Genomic DNA, 19,143 nt, shown 5'->3' on the forward strand with positions numbered 1-19,143 from the left:
AAAGTTCATACAATTAAGCAATGCTCATGTTATAATGATAAATGGATAAAATCATACAAAGCTCTAAATAAGACTGGAAGGAAATATGCTAGAATCCCAGTGGTGCAGCAACCAGATAGGATTATAGCAAATAATTTGTTGTTTTTGTTTTGTATTTATTTCATATTAAAATTGTAAATTTTCTATATTATATGTGATAAATGTTATAATCAAAAAGTTTTCAAAGATGAGTAAAACTTGGTGAGGAAATAGACTGCTGTGTTAAGGAATTTGAATAATAAGGGGAAAAGAAAATGTTCAACAACAGTGAGAAGGTTTTGCCATAAAAGATTTTATTTGCACTGTCTGGTTTGGGTGGGGATTTTTTTTTAATAAGATAAATTTGAATAAGTTTAAATTGTTAGGAAAGAAACTAGTTGCAAGAGTGAAGTTGCGCATTTATCATATGGAGAATAAGTGATGTAGTAACATCCCCAAGGAGAAAGAAGGAAGTGCATGCAGTTAAGAGGACAGAAGGAGGGACATTTGGAAGAAAGGACAAGGTCTCTTCTAAATTCCACAAAATAGTGGAGGAGTATTTGCAGAGAACACCAAGCTTTTGATATGGGAGTGAAAAACTGAGGGAGTCATACCCCATTTCCCTAACCTTCCCTATGGTGGTACCAAGTACAAGAAGTGCTCCTTCTCAAGGCAAGAGCTAAGATACAGACACATGAGGTGAAGGAGGATGAGAAAGGTTTTGATAAGCTACTGAAGGGAATTAAAAGGAATGTTTCAGGACTAGGTCAGAGGAATTCCTCATAAAACTGACGTTCTGACTTGATGTTGGGACACATAAATTTGTTGTCACAATTTGTGTGACTGTCCGATTTTCTCAGCATTCTGAAACTGATGCAGTATCAAATTCATCACCTGATTGGACTGACTCTAGGTTGAAATTTTCCTGAAAATATGAAGTGAAAAGAGTATAGAGGTGATTCTTCCAAGAGAAAAGTAGAAGTGATTCATCATGGCATCTAGGTTTGTTAAGTGGCACCATGACAGAGAAAGAGACAAAGCATTTGGGTAGTAAAGTAATTTATTTCATAAGATTTTATCTACTTATTTATTTATTCATTCATTTATTTATTTTCGTAAGATTTTAAATGGGCATTCTCAAATCTGAGATGTAGCTCTGGGAGCAGACTGTTGAAACTCGAGTGTGAAGCAGTGATCCACTGGAGCTAGTTTATACCTGCTCAAAGGCAATGATTGCTGCATTTTCAGAAATATTGCAAACCGGTCATTGAACCTAACCATCCTTAAAAGTAGAAATATTGAGAATATTTACATCTTGGAAATTGGAAAATGCTAAATACCAAGGCTTTTTTCTTTTGGAAAGATGGTTTAGCAGCACACCACTAGTATAAAATTAATATTTATTTCTAATAAAAATAAATCACAATGAATTATAAGTTATTATAACTTATAATAACTTGTAAGTTATTGCTTTATAAGTTATTGCTGGGTCACTTCTTCTTATAACAAAAATTCTGAAATAACATTTTTGTTAAAAGATAATTCACTCTTATCGAGCACAGTTGATCAAACTTTTTTAAATTTATACTTTAGGAAAGTTTTTTTTCTTTTCATAATTCATTTCATAATGCCAGATACTTTTTTTAATGACTCATCAAATTTTGGAAAACATTTATTATATTTTTTCATGTGTAATTTCAAAGCAAAAGTTGCACACAACAAAGTTAAGCCGTCAAAGCAGACTTTATCTAGGGCTATTGCAACAGGGGAGAGAGGCCTGCCGGAGCTGCACTCACTGAAACAAGGCTGGAATGAGAGAGAGGGAAAGCACCTGAAGATATTAGGGGGGAGGTTTGTCAAGGGGCATGTCCAACATACTGAGTTCAGTTGGTTAATGTCCGTTTCTGTGGTTAGGCCATCTGTGTTTGCTAACTGACACCCATCAAAACTAGTTGCCTACCCTCCCCACAGAAGCTGGGAGATGGGGGGGGGGGGGCTTTCTCTTTAATAATTACATTTCAAAAGGATGGTTCTCAAGTAGCACTTGAGAAAGAACCCCCATGAGTGGTTTATAAAACTGGGAAGAAGCATTTTAAAAGACCTATATCCTAAATGGATGAAGAAAAAACTTACAATTATTAGTTTTCTAAGGAAAATACTCTAGAAATAAAAAAGGAGGTCAGGACCTGTTGTTAAGAAGAAGCCTGTCTGGTGTTTAGTCAAACCATGGGAAACACCAAGCTCTTTGGTCAGTGAATGATAACATCTCAGTTCTTTCCAAGTTTGCCTATGAAGTGACTCTTTAAATGCTCTTTGAATTGAGGACATTTATTAATGTATTAAGCTGTTTACTATTGATATCATCCTTGTATGTTAATACAAGGATGTTTTATAATGTTATGATATCTCTGTTGGTATCAGTATTAATCTAAAAGTCAACAAGAATATGATCAACATTAATGAGATTATCAAAAATTATTAAAATAGCCTCTGCATTACTTCTTTTTTATATAATTTTTTAATTTAATTCTTGTTCAAGTACAGCTTTCGTTCTTATATTCCCAGACCTGCCTGCCCCCCGCCCAGTGCTCCCCACCTCCCTCCCATTTCCACCCCCCACCCTTAGTTATTGTCCATGTGTCCTTTATACTTGTTCATGTGAGTCCATCCCCTTTTCCCCTATGATTCTCTCCCCTCTCCCCTCTGGACCCTGTCAGCCTGTTCCGTACTGGAGTGTCATTGGTCATATTTTGCTTGCTTGTTTGTTTTGTTGTTTAGATTCCTGTTAATGGTGATATCATATGGTATTTGTCTTTCACCGCCTGGCTTATTTCACTCAGCATAATGCTTTCCAGTTCCATCCATGATGTTGCAAAGGGTAGTAGTTCCTCCTTTCTTTCTGCAGCATAGAATTCCATTGTGTAAATGTACCATAGTTTTGTGATCCAGTCATTGACTGATGGGCATCTAGGTTGCTTCCGACTCTTGGGTATCGTGAATTGTGCTGCTATGAACATCGGGTGCATAGGTTCTTTTGGATTAGTGTTTCAGGGTTCTTAGGATATACTCCTAAGAGTGGAATTGCTGGGTCAAAGAGCACATTCATTTTTAGTTTTCTTAGAAAATTCCATACTGTTTTCCATAGTGGTTGTACCAGTCTGCAATCCCACCAACAGTGAACTAGGGTCCCCTTTTCCCCACAACCTCTCCAGCACTTGTTGTTTGTTTCTTTGTTTATGATAGCCATTCTGACTGGTGTTAAGTGGTATCTCATTGTGGTTTTAATTTGCATCTCTCTGATAGCTAGTGATATCGAGCATCTTTTCATGTGTCTCTGGATCCTCTGTATGTCCTCCTTGGAGAAATGTCTGTTCAAGTCCTCTGCCCATTTTTTAATTGGGTTGCTTGTCTTCTTTGAGTGGAGCCGAATGAGTTCTTTGTATATTTTGGAGATTAAACCCTTATCTGAGGTATCATTGGCAAATATGTTTTCCCAAGCTGTTGCTTCTCTTTGTATCTTGATACTGTTTTCCTTAGCCATGCAGAAGCTTTTAATTTTGATGAGATCCCATTTGTTTATTCTTTCCTTTATGTTCCTTGCTCTAGGGGACGTATCAGTAAAAATATTGCTGCGTGGAATATCTGAGATTTTCTTGCCAAGGCTCTCCTCTAGGGTTTTAATGGTTTCACGGCTTATATTTAAGTCTTTTATCCACCTTGAATTTATTTTGGTGTATGGTGTAAGTTGGTGCTCAAGTTTCATTTTTTTGCATGTAGCTGTCCAGTTCTCCCAACACCATTTGTTGAAAAGGCTGTCTTTACTCCATTTTATGTTATTGCCCCCTTTGTCGAATATTAATTGACTGTAGAGAGTTGGGTTTATTTCTGGGCTCTCTGTTCTATTCCATTGGTCTATGTGCCTGTTTTTGTGCCAGTACCAGGCTGTTTTGATTACAGTGGCCTTGTAATACAGTTTGATATCAGGTATTGTGATCCCTCCTACTTTGTTCTTCTTTCTCAAAATTGCAGCAGCTATTCGGGGTCTTTTCTGGTTCCATATAAATTTTTGAAGTGTTTGTTCTATGTCTGTGAAATACGCCATTGGTACTTTAATAGGTATTGCATTGAATCTGTAAATTGCTTTGGGTAGTATGGACATTTTGATGATGTTAATTCTTCCAATCCATGAACACGGTATATGTTTCCATTTATTTGTGTCTTCCTTGATTTCTTTCTTCAGTGTTGTGTAGTTTTCTGCATACAGGTCTTTTACCTCCTTGGTTAGGTTTATTCCCAGATATTTTATTTTTCTTTTTGCTATATCGAATGGGATTTTTTTCCTGATTTCTGCTTCTGCTGCTTCATTGTTGGTATACAAAAATGCCTTTGATTTCTGGATATTAACTTTGTATCCCGCTGTTATGCCAAATTCATTTATTAGTTCCAGCAGTTTTTTGGTAGAGGCTATAGGGTTTTCCATGTACACTATCATGTCATCTGCAAACAATGCCAGTTTTGTTTCCTCCTTTCCGATTTGGATGCCTTTTATTTCCTTTTCTTGTCTGATCGCTGCAGCTAGAACTTCTAATACTATATTGAATAGAAGTGGTGAAAGTGGGCAACCTTGTCTTGTACCTGATCTTAGTGGAAAAGCTTTTAGTTTTTGCCCATTGAGTATGATGTTGGCTGTAGGTCTTTCATATATGGCCTTTATTATATTGAGGAATGTTCCCTCTATTCCCACCTTGCTGAGTACCTTTATCATAAATGGGTGTTGTACCTTATCAAAAGCTTTTTCCGCATCTATTGATATGACCATGTGGTTTTTGTCTTTGCTTTTGTTTATTTCGTGTATTACATTTATTGATTTGCGTATATTGAACCATCCTTGCATCCCCGGGATGAATCCCACTTGGTCGTGGTGTATGATCTTTTTGATGTATTGTTGGATGCGATTTGCCAATATTTTGTTGAGGATTTTAGCATCTATGTTCATCAGTGATATTGGTCTGTAATTTTCTTTCTTTGTTGTGTCTCTATCTGGCTTTGGAATTAGGGTGATGCTGGCTTCATAAAAAGAGTTGGGGAGTTTTCCCTCCTTTTGGATTTTTTGGAATAGTCTGTGAAGAATAGGGGTTAGCTCTTCCTTAAAAGCTTTGTAGAATTCTCCTGTGAAACCATCTGGGCCAGGGCTTTTGTGTGGTGGGAGTTTTTTGATTACTGCTTCAATTTCATTTGCTGTTATTGGCCTGTTCAGATTTTCTGCTTCTTTTCATTGAGTTTTGGAAGATTATATTTTTCTAGAAATTTGTCCGTTTCACCTAGTTTTCAAATTTCTTGGCATACAGTTCTGCATAGTAATTTCTTACAATCCTTTCTATTTCTGTGGTATCAGTTGTAATCTCTCCTCTTTCACTTCTGATTGTGTTTATTTGTGTCCTCTCTCTTCTTGATGAGCCTACTTAAAGGTTTGTCTATTTTGTTTATCTTTTCAAAAAACCAACTCCTGGATTCATTGATCCTTAGAATTGTGCTTTTAGTCTCTATGTCATTTAATTCTGCTCTGATCTTGGCTATTTCCTTCCTTCTACTTGCTCTGTGCTGTCTTTGTTGTTTTTCCTCGAGTTCTTGCAGGCGTCGGGTTAGGTTGTTTGTTTGAAATGTGTCTATCCTCTTTAGGTGAGCCTGTATTACTATGAACTTCCCTCTCAGGACTGCCTTCACTGTGTCCCATAAGTTTTGGGTTGTTGTGAGTTCATTTTCATTAGTTTCAAGAAGTTTTTTGATTTCTTCCCTAATTTCAATCTTGACCCATTCGTTGTTTAATAGCATACCATTCAATCTCCATGCTTTTGGGTGTTTTGGGTTTTTTTCCTGTGGGGTTGGTTTCCAATTTCAGTCCCTTGTGATCAGAGAAGATGCTTGGTATGATTTCTATTTTCCTGAAGTTGTTGAGAGTTGTTTTGTGTCCTATCATGTGATCTATCTTTGAAAATGTTCCATGTGCATTTGAAAATAATGTGTATTTAGCTTCTTTGGGATGGAGGGCTCTATATATATCAATTAGGTCCATTTCATCTAGGGGGGTCATTTAATGCTACAATATCTTTGTTGATATTTTGTTTGGAAGATCTATCCATTTTTGACAGTGGGGTGTTAAAATCCCCTACTATAATTGTGTTGCTGTCAATATCTTTCTTGAGGTCCTCTAGAATTTTCTTTATATATTTGGGTGCTCCTATGTTGGGTGCATATATAATTATGATGTTAATGTCTTCTTGGTGGATTTTAGTAATTCTTGTAGAGCTGGTTTGGTGGAGGCGTATACTTTTAGACTTCTTTTGTCTTGGAAGCTTGCTATTTGGCCTTCTATCTTGATTGAGAGCCTTGCTGGGTACAGTAGCCTTGGTTGTAGGCCTCTGTTTCTCATTACTTGCAATATTTCCTGCCATTCTCTTCTTGCTTGGAATGTTTCTATTGAGAAGTCAGTAGCCAACCTTATTGGGACTCCCTTGTATGTTACTTCCTTTTTCTCCCTTGCTGCCTTTAGGATTCTCTCTTTGTCTTGGAGGTTTGCCATTTTAATGATGATGTGTCTTGCAGTAGGCCTCTTTGGGTTCCACCTGATTGGGACTCTCTGCGATTCCTGGATCCGTGTGACTTTATCTCTCCTCAACTTAGGAAAATTTTTCATTATTACTCTTTCAAGTAGGTTTTCTCTCCCTTGTTCTTATTCCTCTCCTTCTGGTATTCCTATGATTCAGATATTATTACGTTTCATATTGTCTTGCATTTCTCTTAAATTCTCCTCATTTTTTCTGATTCTTTTTTCCATTACTTGGCCCATCTGGGAGATTCTTTCTATCCTGTCTTTGATTTCACTTATGCGATCTTCCGCCATATCGATTCTATTCTTCATACCTTCTACTGTGTTCTTCAGTTTAGAAATTGTATTCTTCATTTCCTCTTGGCCTTTACTGATGGTTTCTATTTCCTTTTTCATGTTGGTATAGTTTGCAGAGAGTTCACTGTAGCTCCCCTGTAGTTTCTGGTAGCTCGTTGTAAGATCTTTGAATTTCCTGATAATCAGTGCTTTGAATTCAATATCTGATAGTTGGCTTGCCTCTATTTCATCTAACATTTTTTCTGAGACTTTCTTCTTTTCTTTCATTTGGGGATTGTTTCTTTGTCTTCCCATTGTTTGTGTTGCTCTTCTTGTTGGCCTCAGCTTCTTAAAATGATCTGTTCTGGTTCCCTGGGTTTATGGTGTGAACTTCTGTGGTAGGATGCCTGTGAAATTCAGTGGTGCAGTCCCCTGAAGGTATCTTGGTGTTCTCTGCTTCCACCTACTCCTCTTGTTGGTTTCCAGCTGGTCAAACCCTTTCTTCTGGTCTCACTAGCTGCAGCAGCCTGAGGGGCTATTAGTGTGGCCTTTGTCTCGTCTTTGTGAATTTAGGTGGTCTCGCCAGTGCCCTCCCAAGATCCAGACTGGCTGGGCTCTCCCGCACCCCACTGAGAGCAGGTTTTCCCCCAAGCCTCCCAGCCCTGCCTGGCCTGGCGTGAGGGCGCGCACTCCCAGCCAGGCTTTCCTGGTCTCCCAGGCTTGAGCTTGGACCTTTCCCAGTGCTGTGGCTGCACACACAGGGCAACTCACAATTCTTCCAAGCCAGCAGCTACAGCCTGACTCCCACAGCTTGACTCCCGGTGCTTCTCAGTCTGCGCTAGCTGGGTAGGGAGGGAGCTGGTGACTGGCGCTCTTCCAGGGGCCCTGCCAGTATCTCACAGCTCCCCGAGACTGTGGGGGTGCCGGCTCAGGCTACTGGGAATGCAGGGGCGACTCAGTTCCCCAAGCTGGCAACCACAGCCTGACTCCATGGGTTATCAGAGCTCTCTGGTTTGCTTCCCAATGCCCACTCCTTTCTCTGCCACTACAGGCAAACGATCTCTCCTAGTGTTTTCCAATCTGTGCCCTGCTGGTTAGAGAGGGTGCCAGTGACTAGTTCTCTCTCAGGGTTGTTGTTGCCCGCCCCCAGCTCTCAGAGACTGGGCAACCCGGCCAGGGCCCTGGTGTGGCCCAGTGGAGGGCCTGCAGCCTCTGCACTGTTCCCTCGCACCTTGTTGATCTGGGGTCGTCTCCTCTCCTCAACCTCTGGTCATTCAGTGTCTGCTACACTTTCTGGAGTCCTGCCTTCCTATATGTTGGGTCCCTGTTGGGTATCCGCTGCACTCCTCTGCAGATCAGCCCGGTTTTTCTCAGGTGCATGGAGGGAAGCGAAATCCTTTGTCCTACTCCGCCACCATCTTGGAACCTCTCCTCTGCATTAATTCTATTTGAAATGTTTTTGTTCTTTTTATTCAATGATTACTTTTGGTATGATACAAAAAATAGTTTTCACAATTTGCCAGTCCATGTCAGAATAATCTCCATCCTTTTCATGGAACTGTTACAAAAAGCTAAGATCATGTGAGGACATGGCCTGGGTTCCTCCCAGGAAAACTGAAGCAAGTAACCCTAAAGCGTAAGCATCCTTGGCTTCAGGTTCAATCTGCCCTGCTTTTAGACTGAGATCCTGAGGGAAAAAAGGATATAAGAGAGAAGCTGAGAATGGTGCAGAGGTATTTACACCCCTTCCTTGAAAGAGCTATTCCTTCCACAGTTCCCAAGATTCTAAGGAGAAGTAGTAACAGTGCATTTGTGGGATTGCAACAGCTTCCCCCTACTCAAAATCTCCCCTCTGCCCAGGTGCCAAAATTGGCCCACCATCTGATTTTATATTGCTCATGAGCTAAGACTGGTTTTCAGACTTTGAAATTGTTAAAACAATCAAAATAAGAGTAATATTTTTGACATAAAAATTATATGAAATTCAATTTTGTGTTCACAAATAAAATTTTATTGGAAAAAAGCAGGCCCATCTGTTTATATATTGTCTGTGGGAGCTACTATGCTACAACCCAGAGTTTAATAGTTGTGACAAAGGCCACAAAGCTAAAAATATTTACTATCTGGCTCTTTTTAGACAGTTTCCTGTCCCCTGGTCTAGTTATGCTTATTGACTAATTAAACCTAAATTTCCGATAGCTGCTAATACTTAATTTCTGATGTCGTGGCATGGCCTCAGGGGAACCATTCTGTACTCACCCAGCCCTTTATTCTACAAAGCACACCGTGCAGGCAGTAGGCCTCCCCTGCTCTTGCAGAGGCAATCTCACTATAATTAAGTAGAAATATGGGAGATAAAATTAAATTTCTGACTGTCCTGCTGTTTAAAGGATCTCTGTGAAAATTCAATCAGCAGCACAGTTTTAATTTCACATTATCTGGTATTGTTTGAGATTTCATAGCAAGTCTGGCAGTTTTCTCCAGTTTTCTATCTTCCTTGAATGTAAATTTTCCAGCCAGTTACTGAGGATCTAGGTAGGAATCAAATGTGTGTGATCTGTAGCAGTCAGGGTTCTGTTCAGCAGCATGAAACAGAGACTCAGACAAACTTTATAAAATTTTCCCATATAACCTAAATACAGGCATAATAAGGAATCAGGGCTTTGATAGCAGGATTGTTATTGTTTGAAAGGGTGGGCAGGCTTGGCTCGGGTGAGGAGGTATGGGGACTCCCTCTAGCTTCTTGCTCCACCATTCTTACCATTTATTTAGCTTTTCATCTTATAGTCACAGGATGAGTGTTTTATCTTCTAGGACCTAGTCTGAGTTTAAGGTGGGGGAAAAGGAGAAAAACACAAAGAGCTCTTGGGAAAAAAGCCTGACAAAGAATTAGATAGAAAACAATAAATACAACAAGTACTGTCTGCCAAGCACTATTTTGGAATCTTTCCAAGTAGTAATTCATTGATAATATGCTAACTGAGTCCATGCCCTTTAATAAGCTGTATATATCTCATTGGCCTAAACTATGGCTACGTGGCCACTTCTATAGGAAAAGAGGTCTGGGAAGGTGGACATTTCATATCAGATAGGCTTGACTCATGCAGTTCCATTATAAGAAGGATTGAAGGATGGATATCAAACGGACAACCAGAATAGTTGGTCCCAGTGTATATAACAGGGTCAGTGACATGGGCCAGCACATGGTTCACTAGAGTCACGTCAGCTGTCTTAGTGATTTGTACCAATCACTGAAGTCAGATAAAGAGGTTAGAGATATGACATGTACATTTTCTTTTACAATCTTTGAATGACTAACTTTACTGTGGCTTAAACTGATGATTATAGCAGCTCTTTCATTTTTTTAAATTTGATTGAGAGCCACTGAGCCACATGCATGGGAGAATAGGTCAATAAAGGACAGCACAGGTCTTGCCCTCCCTGAGAAGGTATGATGGAAATGGTAAGGAAAAATCTAAGATAATCCACTCATCTCTATTTTTCAGTAGCTTTAGTGGAGAGTCTAATCTGCCTAACAAGTAGAAAACTTCTGGAAAGCAAGGTTCATTTCTTAGATATATTTGTTGCCTCTATAAGAGTTAACACAGAGGTAATATTCAAACTTTGTTCACTGATGTATAAACCTGATGAAGGCAGTTGGTTTAAAAAATCGAAGTTTCAATTTAGGAACAATTCAACAACTCAATTAATATTCAGCTCACTTCATCAAGATCAGTGACTTCAAGGGATAAGAATTATATACCCCATAAATCCACCTTGTATGTGAAAATACTAGGAAAAGTTTCCACTTTTGCCAGTATCTTCAAAGTGCAGTTTGGTATATACAGAATATTAATGTAGGCAGAGACATTTACTGTCATTTACTTGTGTGTGCATGTCTACACACACAATTTGGATTAGTAATCTGAGACTGAGGATGGTGGAACTGTCTACCTGTAAAGTTTGTGTTTGACTTTGTTATTGTTATTTTATCCAATTTATTTAATCCACTGAACTTTATCCTTATGTTTATTAGCAAAACTTCTTATTCTTATCATCTTTGAGACAATAAGAATTCCTCTATGAAGAGTTCAGTTCTACACTGGTCAGCATCAGAGGAAGCATCAGTATTTTTTTGCCTGATATTTTATACATTTTTAGTGCTAAATTATAAACATAAGTTAAAGCAATAGATCCTTTCAGATTATCAAATCTGCACTCGTTACCAAAATGAAAATGCTTTTTGAAATTGTTTTTGAAAAACAGCAGCTGTTCCCACTTCCATAGGAGGGAGAAATGTTTTAAAAACTGTAATTTATTTCTGGGCAGGTGGGCTGGTGTGAGGGGGTAGAGACACAGCCATATTTTCTCTTCCTGCCTCCTATTGCTGTGAATCAGTACAGTGGCAGTACAGTTGCCTGGACGCCTTCTACAGTACATAATTCTCAGGATACTCTCTCATTCATTACTGAGAGGCAGTGTGATTTATTGGAAAGAATGTGAGTTTCGTGTCAATGAGACTTTAGTTTGAATCACTGCTGTATCACATAGCAGCTCTATGATCTTGGAGAAATCACTGACATTTCTGAACCTTGCTTTCTATAACATGGGGACAATAACTGATAGAATTGTTATATGAAGTACATTTAGAGTGGCCACTTATTTTCATTTTCCTATTTTGTGTTTTCTTTGTACAGAGGGAAAAATTCATAAAACTACTAGACCAGTTGCACAACTCTTTAAGAATTGACCTGTCCAAGTATAGGGTATGTACAAAATTATCGTGCTGGCTCAGATCATTTCTTGTCATATTGTAAAAGAAGTATTCATTGTGTAATGGACAATAAAAGTTCTGAGTATGGGATCTCATTTCCTGTCACACTGGAATCGTCCAGCAAATCAGCAAGCCTGTGTCCCATGTTCAGGTACCTTGCCCCATGTAAGCCTACAATACTGTGTGAGTGTATGTAGCTTAATTTTATAATTGTTAATAACTGTCCGATTGAGTGGCTGTCAGCTAATTTATGAAGTACACATGTGGCCCAGTCCTCGTCTTGAAAGCTCACCCCTTGTTACTGAGAGGTCTTGCTGATATTTCCCCAGATTTTCAGATTCCTGTGTAGACTTGCTAATTAACACACTCCTAGATCAGTAAGCATGCTTTCTTAAAGCTGTTCAAAGTTCATTGTCAACAATTTTATACTTCACTTCCAGGTGAAACACACCCAAATATATCCATGTGTGCATGTGCAAATCCACACATATCATTTTAGTTACAAATTTTTTAATCAAAAAATTTATCTTAATAATAATTCCATTCTTAACAGTTTACTGTAAACATCTTTTTATATCTGCACACATGTATTTCCCCTGTATTCAGGTTTTACTCTTTTATTGATGGCTATTTTAATTGCATATTGCTGGACATTTTAAATGCCAAATTTTGTCAGACTCGCCTTTTATGTGTGAACTGGGGCCCACTCTAGGAGAAGAGAACTGGTGTGCCAGGCAGTAAAAATACCTGGGGGCAGAAGGCCTTGAGTTCGCTCATTTGCTGTCACTTAGACCCCAGCCCTCCTCCAGCTCATGTACAATGAAAAGTTACCTGTGATTTTCCATACAGCCATTTAAAAAGCCAATCTGAAGACGTCTCTGTTTTTATATGACATGTCTCACCAAGTCACTCTAAGAAAAGCTTTTTGTTAAAGTCCACAGTATTTCAAGGAGAGACTACACAGTACAGTCTTATTTTTGTAACTTTATAAAATTTACTCGTGATTATAAGTAAACATAGCACATGGAAAAGTTCCCAAAGTATTTTTGAAAAAAATTACCTGTCTTGAGAAAATTATAAAAAGTACTTTCAAATATATATCGTCTTCCCTTCTTAGTGGCAAAACTATTTTATAACAAAGACTAATAATATCAAGGCATTAACCATATTGTTTTGTATATTTTATTGCATCATGGGAATAAATAGAAGGGTATACCTTCCTAAGACTAAAAGATAATATTTTGATTTTTTTTACTTTTTATAGTGTTTTATCATAAAAATACTGTAAGACTACTATGGGGATATTTTAAATTTTTTACACTGCTTACTTTCCATTATTGGTCTCAGGAAACTAGTTTTAGTTTATTATTCCCCCAGAGCCTTAATGATGATAATTTGCACATTCTCTTGCTTCCTAATTGATCAGGAAAACTTTCCTGCCAGCAATGCTGAGCGGCTGCAAGACCTGAAATCAACTGTGGATCTGCTAACGAGTATCACCTTTTTTAGGATGAAGGTAATTTACTTTACTTCTGTCACTGACTTAGTGTGATATAACACATTTATGTCCTGGGAAAACTGGTTTTACCTTTCTTTTTCACTGAAGTATAATTGATTTATAGATTATAATAGTTTCAGAGGGACAACTTAGTGTTTTGATATTTATATGCATTACAGAGTGATCACGATGATAAGTCTAATTTCCCTCCGTCACCATACAGTTGCTACAGTACTTTTGTTATATTCTTTATACTGTTTATTACTTCCCTGTGGTTATTCACCTTATAGCTAGAAATCTGTGCCCTTTAAGCCCCTTTACCCCTTTCACCCGTCTCCCCACACCTGTCTCTGGCGCCCACCAGTTGTTTCTCTGTATCTATGAGTCTGCTCCCGTGTTGTTTTGGTTGTTCATTGGTTTTTGTTGTTGTTTTTTATTTCACATATAAGTGAAATCATAGGGTATTTGTCTTTCTCTGTCTTATTTTACCTAGTATAGTATCCTCGAGTCCCATCCCTGTTTTTGAAAATGACAAGATGTCATTCTTTTTTATGGCTGAGTAATCCGTCATTATGTGTGTATGTAGTACATCTTTATTCATCTACCTGTGAAAACATAGGTTCCTTCAATATCTTGGCTATTATAAACAATGCCATAATGAACACAGATATGCATATTCTCACCAAATTAGTGGGTATTGTTCCTTCAGATAAATTTCCAGAAATGGGATTGCTGGGTCATATGGTAGTTCTATTTTTAATGTTATTAAGAAGACTCCATACTATTTTTCGTAATGGCTACTCCAGTTTACATTTATACCAACAGTGCATAAGCATTCCTTTTCTTTACGTCAGTACTTGTTAGTTTTTGTCTTTTTGACAACAGCCATTCTGACAGGTGGGAGGCAGCACCTCATTGTGGTTCTGATTCCCATCCCCCGATACTCCGTGAGGTTGAGCACCTTTTTAGGTGCCTGTTGGCTGTCTGTGTGTCGTCAGCAGAAAACTGTCTACTCAGGTGCTCTCCCTATTTTCTAGTTAGATAGTTTATATTTTTTGATACTGAGTTGCATGAGTTTGTATATATCTTTTAATATAACACCATATCAGATCAATCTTTTTCAAATATTGTCTCTCATTCAGTAAGTTGCCTTTTTGTTTTGTTGATGGTTTCCTTTGCTGTTCAAAAACTTTTTTAGACTTTACCCATCTCTTGATCAGTACCATTCAGCCTCAGCAATTAATCTGTGGTGCCTTCGTCTGAGTTAAATGAGTCTTCCAATAGAAGGTGTGTGGAAAAGAAATTATTCTAGACACTAGATATTCTGATACATTTGGCTCAAATGAAGTTTTAAATTAAACCTATTTTAAATAAAGCTCTCCAGTAAGTGGACATGGCACTTACAAAAAAAATCCCTAAGAGTGTTAAATGGAAATGGCATTTACTTCTTAGTTTATTTTTAACTCAGATGTCTTGCTGACTTTTTCTTGGAAAGAAAATAGCTAACTCTTTAAGTTTACCCCAGTTGTGGTCACTTTCATTTTCAGTAGTGGCAGTGTCTATGTAAGAGTATATTGGATTGCTTAAACTATTAATATACAGCATTTAACTACTAGCTACCAAGCTATGCAGGCATTTCCTTTTAGATATATCTCCCCTGCTTTAACAGCAAGTTCTCTGCATAATTTGGGTAGCAGGACAATTCATGTAAAATTTCCCCAAATCTACTTAGCAGGCTTTAGACTACAATTTTTACTCTTAAGAAAGATAATTTGGTGATGTTTATTCAGAAAATTTCTATACAGAAAAAATAGAAAATAGAAATAAGTTTTTCCTTTCAGTTGCCCATCATTTTTTCACTAAAAGCACTAAAAATGGTCATTTATAGTATGAGAAGCAGAAAACATAACTATATATACCAGCAATCTTTAGATTCTCTAAAGTTCAATTAAAATTCATTTGGTTTAAAATCAGTTACTTTAGATGACTGGAATAAATAGAATTTATGTCAGTTCTGATCTTCTGGCAGCAGCTGCTTCAACAGTGTATAGAGACTGATGGTGAGACCAACCTTTTTTTTTCCAGCTGATGTTTTTAAAAATATATTTTATTGATTATGCCATTACATTTGTCCTATTTCCCCCCCTTCATTCCCCTCTACCCTGCATATCGCCTCCTCCACCATTCCCCCCTTTAGTTTATATCCAAGTGCCTCAGGTTGTTTAGATCCTATATTTCCCATACTATTCTTGCCCTTCCCCTGTCTATTTTCTACCTACCATCTATGCTACTTATTCTCTGTAACTTCTCTCCCCTTCTCTTCCTCCCACTCCCCTGTTGCTAACCCTCCATGTGATCTCCATTTCTATGGTTCCGCTCCCAATCTAGCTGTCCTTTTAGTTTTCTTTTGTTTTAGGTGTGGTTGTTAATAACTGTGAGTTTGCTGTCCTTTCACTGTTCATATTTTTCATCTTCTTTTTCTTAGATAAGTCCCTTTAGCATTTCATATAATAAGGGCTTGGTGATGATGAACTCTTTGAACTTGACCTTATCTGAGAAGCACTTTATCTGTCCTTCCATTCTAAATGAAAGTTTTGCTGGATAAAGCAATCTTGGCTGTAGGTCTTTGGATTTCATGACTTGCAATACTTCTTTCCAGCCCCTTCTTGCCTATAAGGTCTCTTTTGAGAAATCAGCTGACAGTCTGATGGGAACTCCTTTGTAGGTTACTGTCCCCTTATCTCTCACTGCTTCTGGAATTCTCTCCTTCATTTTAATCTTGGGTAATGTAATTTGATGTGCCTTGGTGTGTTCCTCCTTGGGTCCACCTTCTTTGGGACTCTCTGAGCTTCCCGTATTTCCTGGAAGTCTATTTCCTTCACCAGATTGGGGAAGTTCTCCTTTATTATTTGTTCAAATACATTTTCCACTTGTCACTCTCCCTCCTCCCCTTCTGGTACCCCTATAATTTGGATGTTGGAACGTTTAAAGATGTCCTGGAGGTTCCTAAGCCTCTCCTCATTTTTTGAATTCTTGTTTCTTCATACTTTTGTTTGGTCATTTTTTTCTTCCTTCTGGTCCACTCCCTTGATTTGAGTCCCAGTTTCCTTTCCATCACTATTGGTTTCCTGTGCATTTCCCTTCATTTCAATTAGTTTAGCCTTCATTTGTTCCTCTAATTTGTGGCTGAAATCAACCAGTTCTGTGAGCATCCTGATCACCAGTATTTTGAACTGTGCATCTGATAGGTTGGCTATTTCTTGGTCACTTGGAGTTTTCGGCTCTGGAGCTTTGAGTTCTTCTTCAGCCATAGTTTGGTTTGTTCACACCTGTTACGTATGAGGAGTGGAGCCCTAGGTGTTCACCAGGGCGGGGCAACTCAGTCGCTGGGTTGTGACGCTGCACGTGGGGGTGGGGTCAAAGAGGGCCAATGGCAGTGTCCCCTGCTGCTTCCTGCTGCTGGGGCCTGTGTGGTCAGTCTCACTGCTCGCTCCTTCGCCTGGTTTATCTGCGCGCGAATGTGTGACCACGGTCAGCCTGCCACCTTGTACCCTCACTGGGTCTGCCTGTTGCAACCCCACGCCTGAGACCTGCCAACCTCCCCCGTGTGCCTGGGTCCATCTGGCTCAGTTTTCCTGGTCAACCCCGCTCCGCTAGCTGCTGCCTCCACCCCTCTTACCGGTCTGGCTGAATGGTTCGTTGTTGTCAGACTTCCACATACTTCAATTTTTCTGTGTTTTGGTTACGTTTTTGTTACTAAAACTTTGTTGTCTTTAAACTTGGTTGTTTGAGGAAGCACAGTGTTTCCACCTATGCCTCCATCTTGGTCAGAAGTCTCCAACTTTATTATTTTTATTGTATTTTTCCATTATCATTTATCTCCCTTATACACACTTCCCCACAAAATCACTACACTGTTGTCACTGTCCATGAGTCTTTTTTCCTTAATCCCTCCACCCCTTAATCTCTTCCCCACCCAACTGTCATCCTCTTTTCATCTATGAGTGTATCTCTGTTTTACTTATTAGTTAAGTTTGTTCATTAGATTCCTCATGAGTGAAATCATATGGTATTTGTCTTTCTCTGACTGACTTATTTCACTTAGCATAATGTTCTCCAGGTCCATCCATGCTGTAGCAAAGGGTAAAACTTTGTCATTTTTTTACTGATGATTAGTATTCCATGGTGTAAATGTCCCATAGTTTTTTTGTCCACTTATCTACTAATTGACACTTAGGCTGCTTTCATATCTTGGCAGACGTAAATAACACTACAATGAACATAGAGGTGCTTATGTTCTTTAAATTAGTGTTTTGGGTTCTTTCAAATATATTGCCAGAAGTGGGGTCACTGGGTCAAAAGGTAGATTCATTTTCAACTTTGGGGGGGCTTCTCTATACTGCTTTCAGTGATTGTGTCAATCTGCATGCCCACCAGCAGTATATAAGGTTCCCCTTTCTTCACATTCTAGCCATCACTTGTCTTCCATTTATTGATGATAACCATTCTGACAGGTGTGAGGTGATATCTCATTGTGGTTTTAATTTGCATTTCTCTGATTAGTGACATTGAGCACCTTTTCATACGTCTGTTAACCATCTGTATGTATTCTTTGGAGACATGTTTATTCAGGTCCTTTGCCCATTTTTTAAATTGAATTGTTTGGTGTTAAGTTTTATGAGTTCTTTATAAATTTTAGATATTAACCCCTTATCAGATGTATTGGTGAATATGTAGGTTGTCTTTTTATTTTGTTGATGGTTTTCTTTACTGTGAAAAAATTTTTAGTTTGATGTAGTCCCATTTGTTATTTGTTTTCCTTGCCTGAGGAGACATATCAGATAAAATATTGCTATCAGCAATGTCAGAAATTTTACTGCCTATGTTTTTTTTAGGATGTGTATGGTTTTGGTGTTAACAGTTAAGTCTTTAATTCATCTTGAATTTAGCCTTGTGTGTAGTATAAAAGGTGGTCAAGCCTCGTTGTTTTGCACATAACTGTCCACTTTTTACAACACCATTTATTGAATAACAGAAACCTATTGCATTTTTATGTACCAATCATGAACTATTATAAGGGAAATTAAGAAAGAATGCCATTCACAATTGCTTCATAAAGAAGAAAATACCTAAGAATAAATCTAGCCAAGGTTTTAAAAGATGTGTGCTTGGGAAATTATAAGACATTGAAGAAAGAAATAAAGAAAATATAAAGAAGATACAAATAAGTGGAAACACATACTGTGTTCATGGATAGAAAAATTAACATCATTAAAACGTCGATAATACACATAGCAATCTATATATTCAATGCAATTCCTATCAAGATTCCAATGATGTATTTCACAGAAATAGAGCAAATATTTCAAAAATTTATATGAACCCACAAAAGGCCCCATATAGACAGCGATCCTGAGAAAGGACAAAGTTGGAGGAATCACACTACCTAGTATCAAACTGTACTATAAAACCATAGTAATTAAAACAGTGTGGTGCTGTCATAAAAACAGGCAAATAGATCAATGGAACAGAAAAGAGATCCCAGAAATAAATCCACACCTTTACAATCAATTAAGATTCATCAGAGGAAGCAAGCACATACAATGGGCTAAAGATATATTTTAGTGTAAACACCAGCGTTCACTCCTTGGGTAAATACGTTATAGTTATCAAATAAACATACTTGATAAATGTATGTTTAACTTTACAAGAAATGACAAATTGTTGTTCAAAGCAGTTGTATGGTTCTGCATTCCCAACAGCACCATGTGAGAATTCTACTTCCAGTTGCTCTGAATCTGATAGTGAAGCTCAACTTTTGGTATTTTCCATGGTTTTGATTTTTTCTTTTTTCCTTTTTCGCAATTCTAACAGCAGTGAAGTATCTTATTGTGATCTTAATTTTCTCAGTTAATGTTACTGATCATTCTTTCTTGGTCTGATTTGCCATCTGAGTTTATTTTACAAGCA

At 38.1% G+C, this 19,143-nt stretch overlaps 1 protein-coding gene across 1 annotated transcript in view; it reads left to right on the top strand.

The window, feature by feature from the left end:
• The window catches only part of UNC13C (unc-13 homolog C), a 511,573-nt gene that overhangs the window by 266,569 nt on the left and 225,861 nt on the right, over positions 1 to 19,143 (top strand). The window contains exons 14-15 of the mRNA XM_037053932.1: positions 11,599 to 11,667; positions 13,102 to 13,191. Of these exons, the coding sequence (XP_036909827.1) occupies positions 11,599 to 11,667; positions 13,102 to 13,191 (159 nt within the window). The remainder of the gene's footprint in view (positions 1 to 11,598; positions 11,668 to 13,101; positions 13,192 to 19,143) is intronic.

The sequence above is a fragment of the Sturnira hondurensis genome, unplaced genomic scaffold (assembly GCF_014824575.4).
Source record: "Sturnira hondurensis isolate 20B ecotype Veracruz unplaced genomic scaffold, ASM1482457v3 Scaffold0008196, whole genome shotgun sequence".
NCBI classification, from domain to species: Eukaryota; Metazoa; Chordata; class Mammalia; order Chiroptera; family Phyllostomidae; genus Sturnira; species Sturnira hondurensis.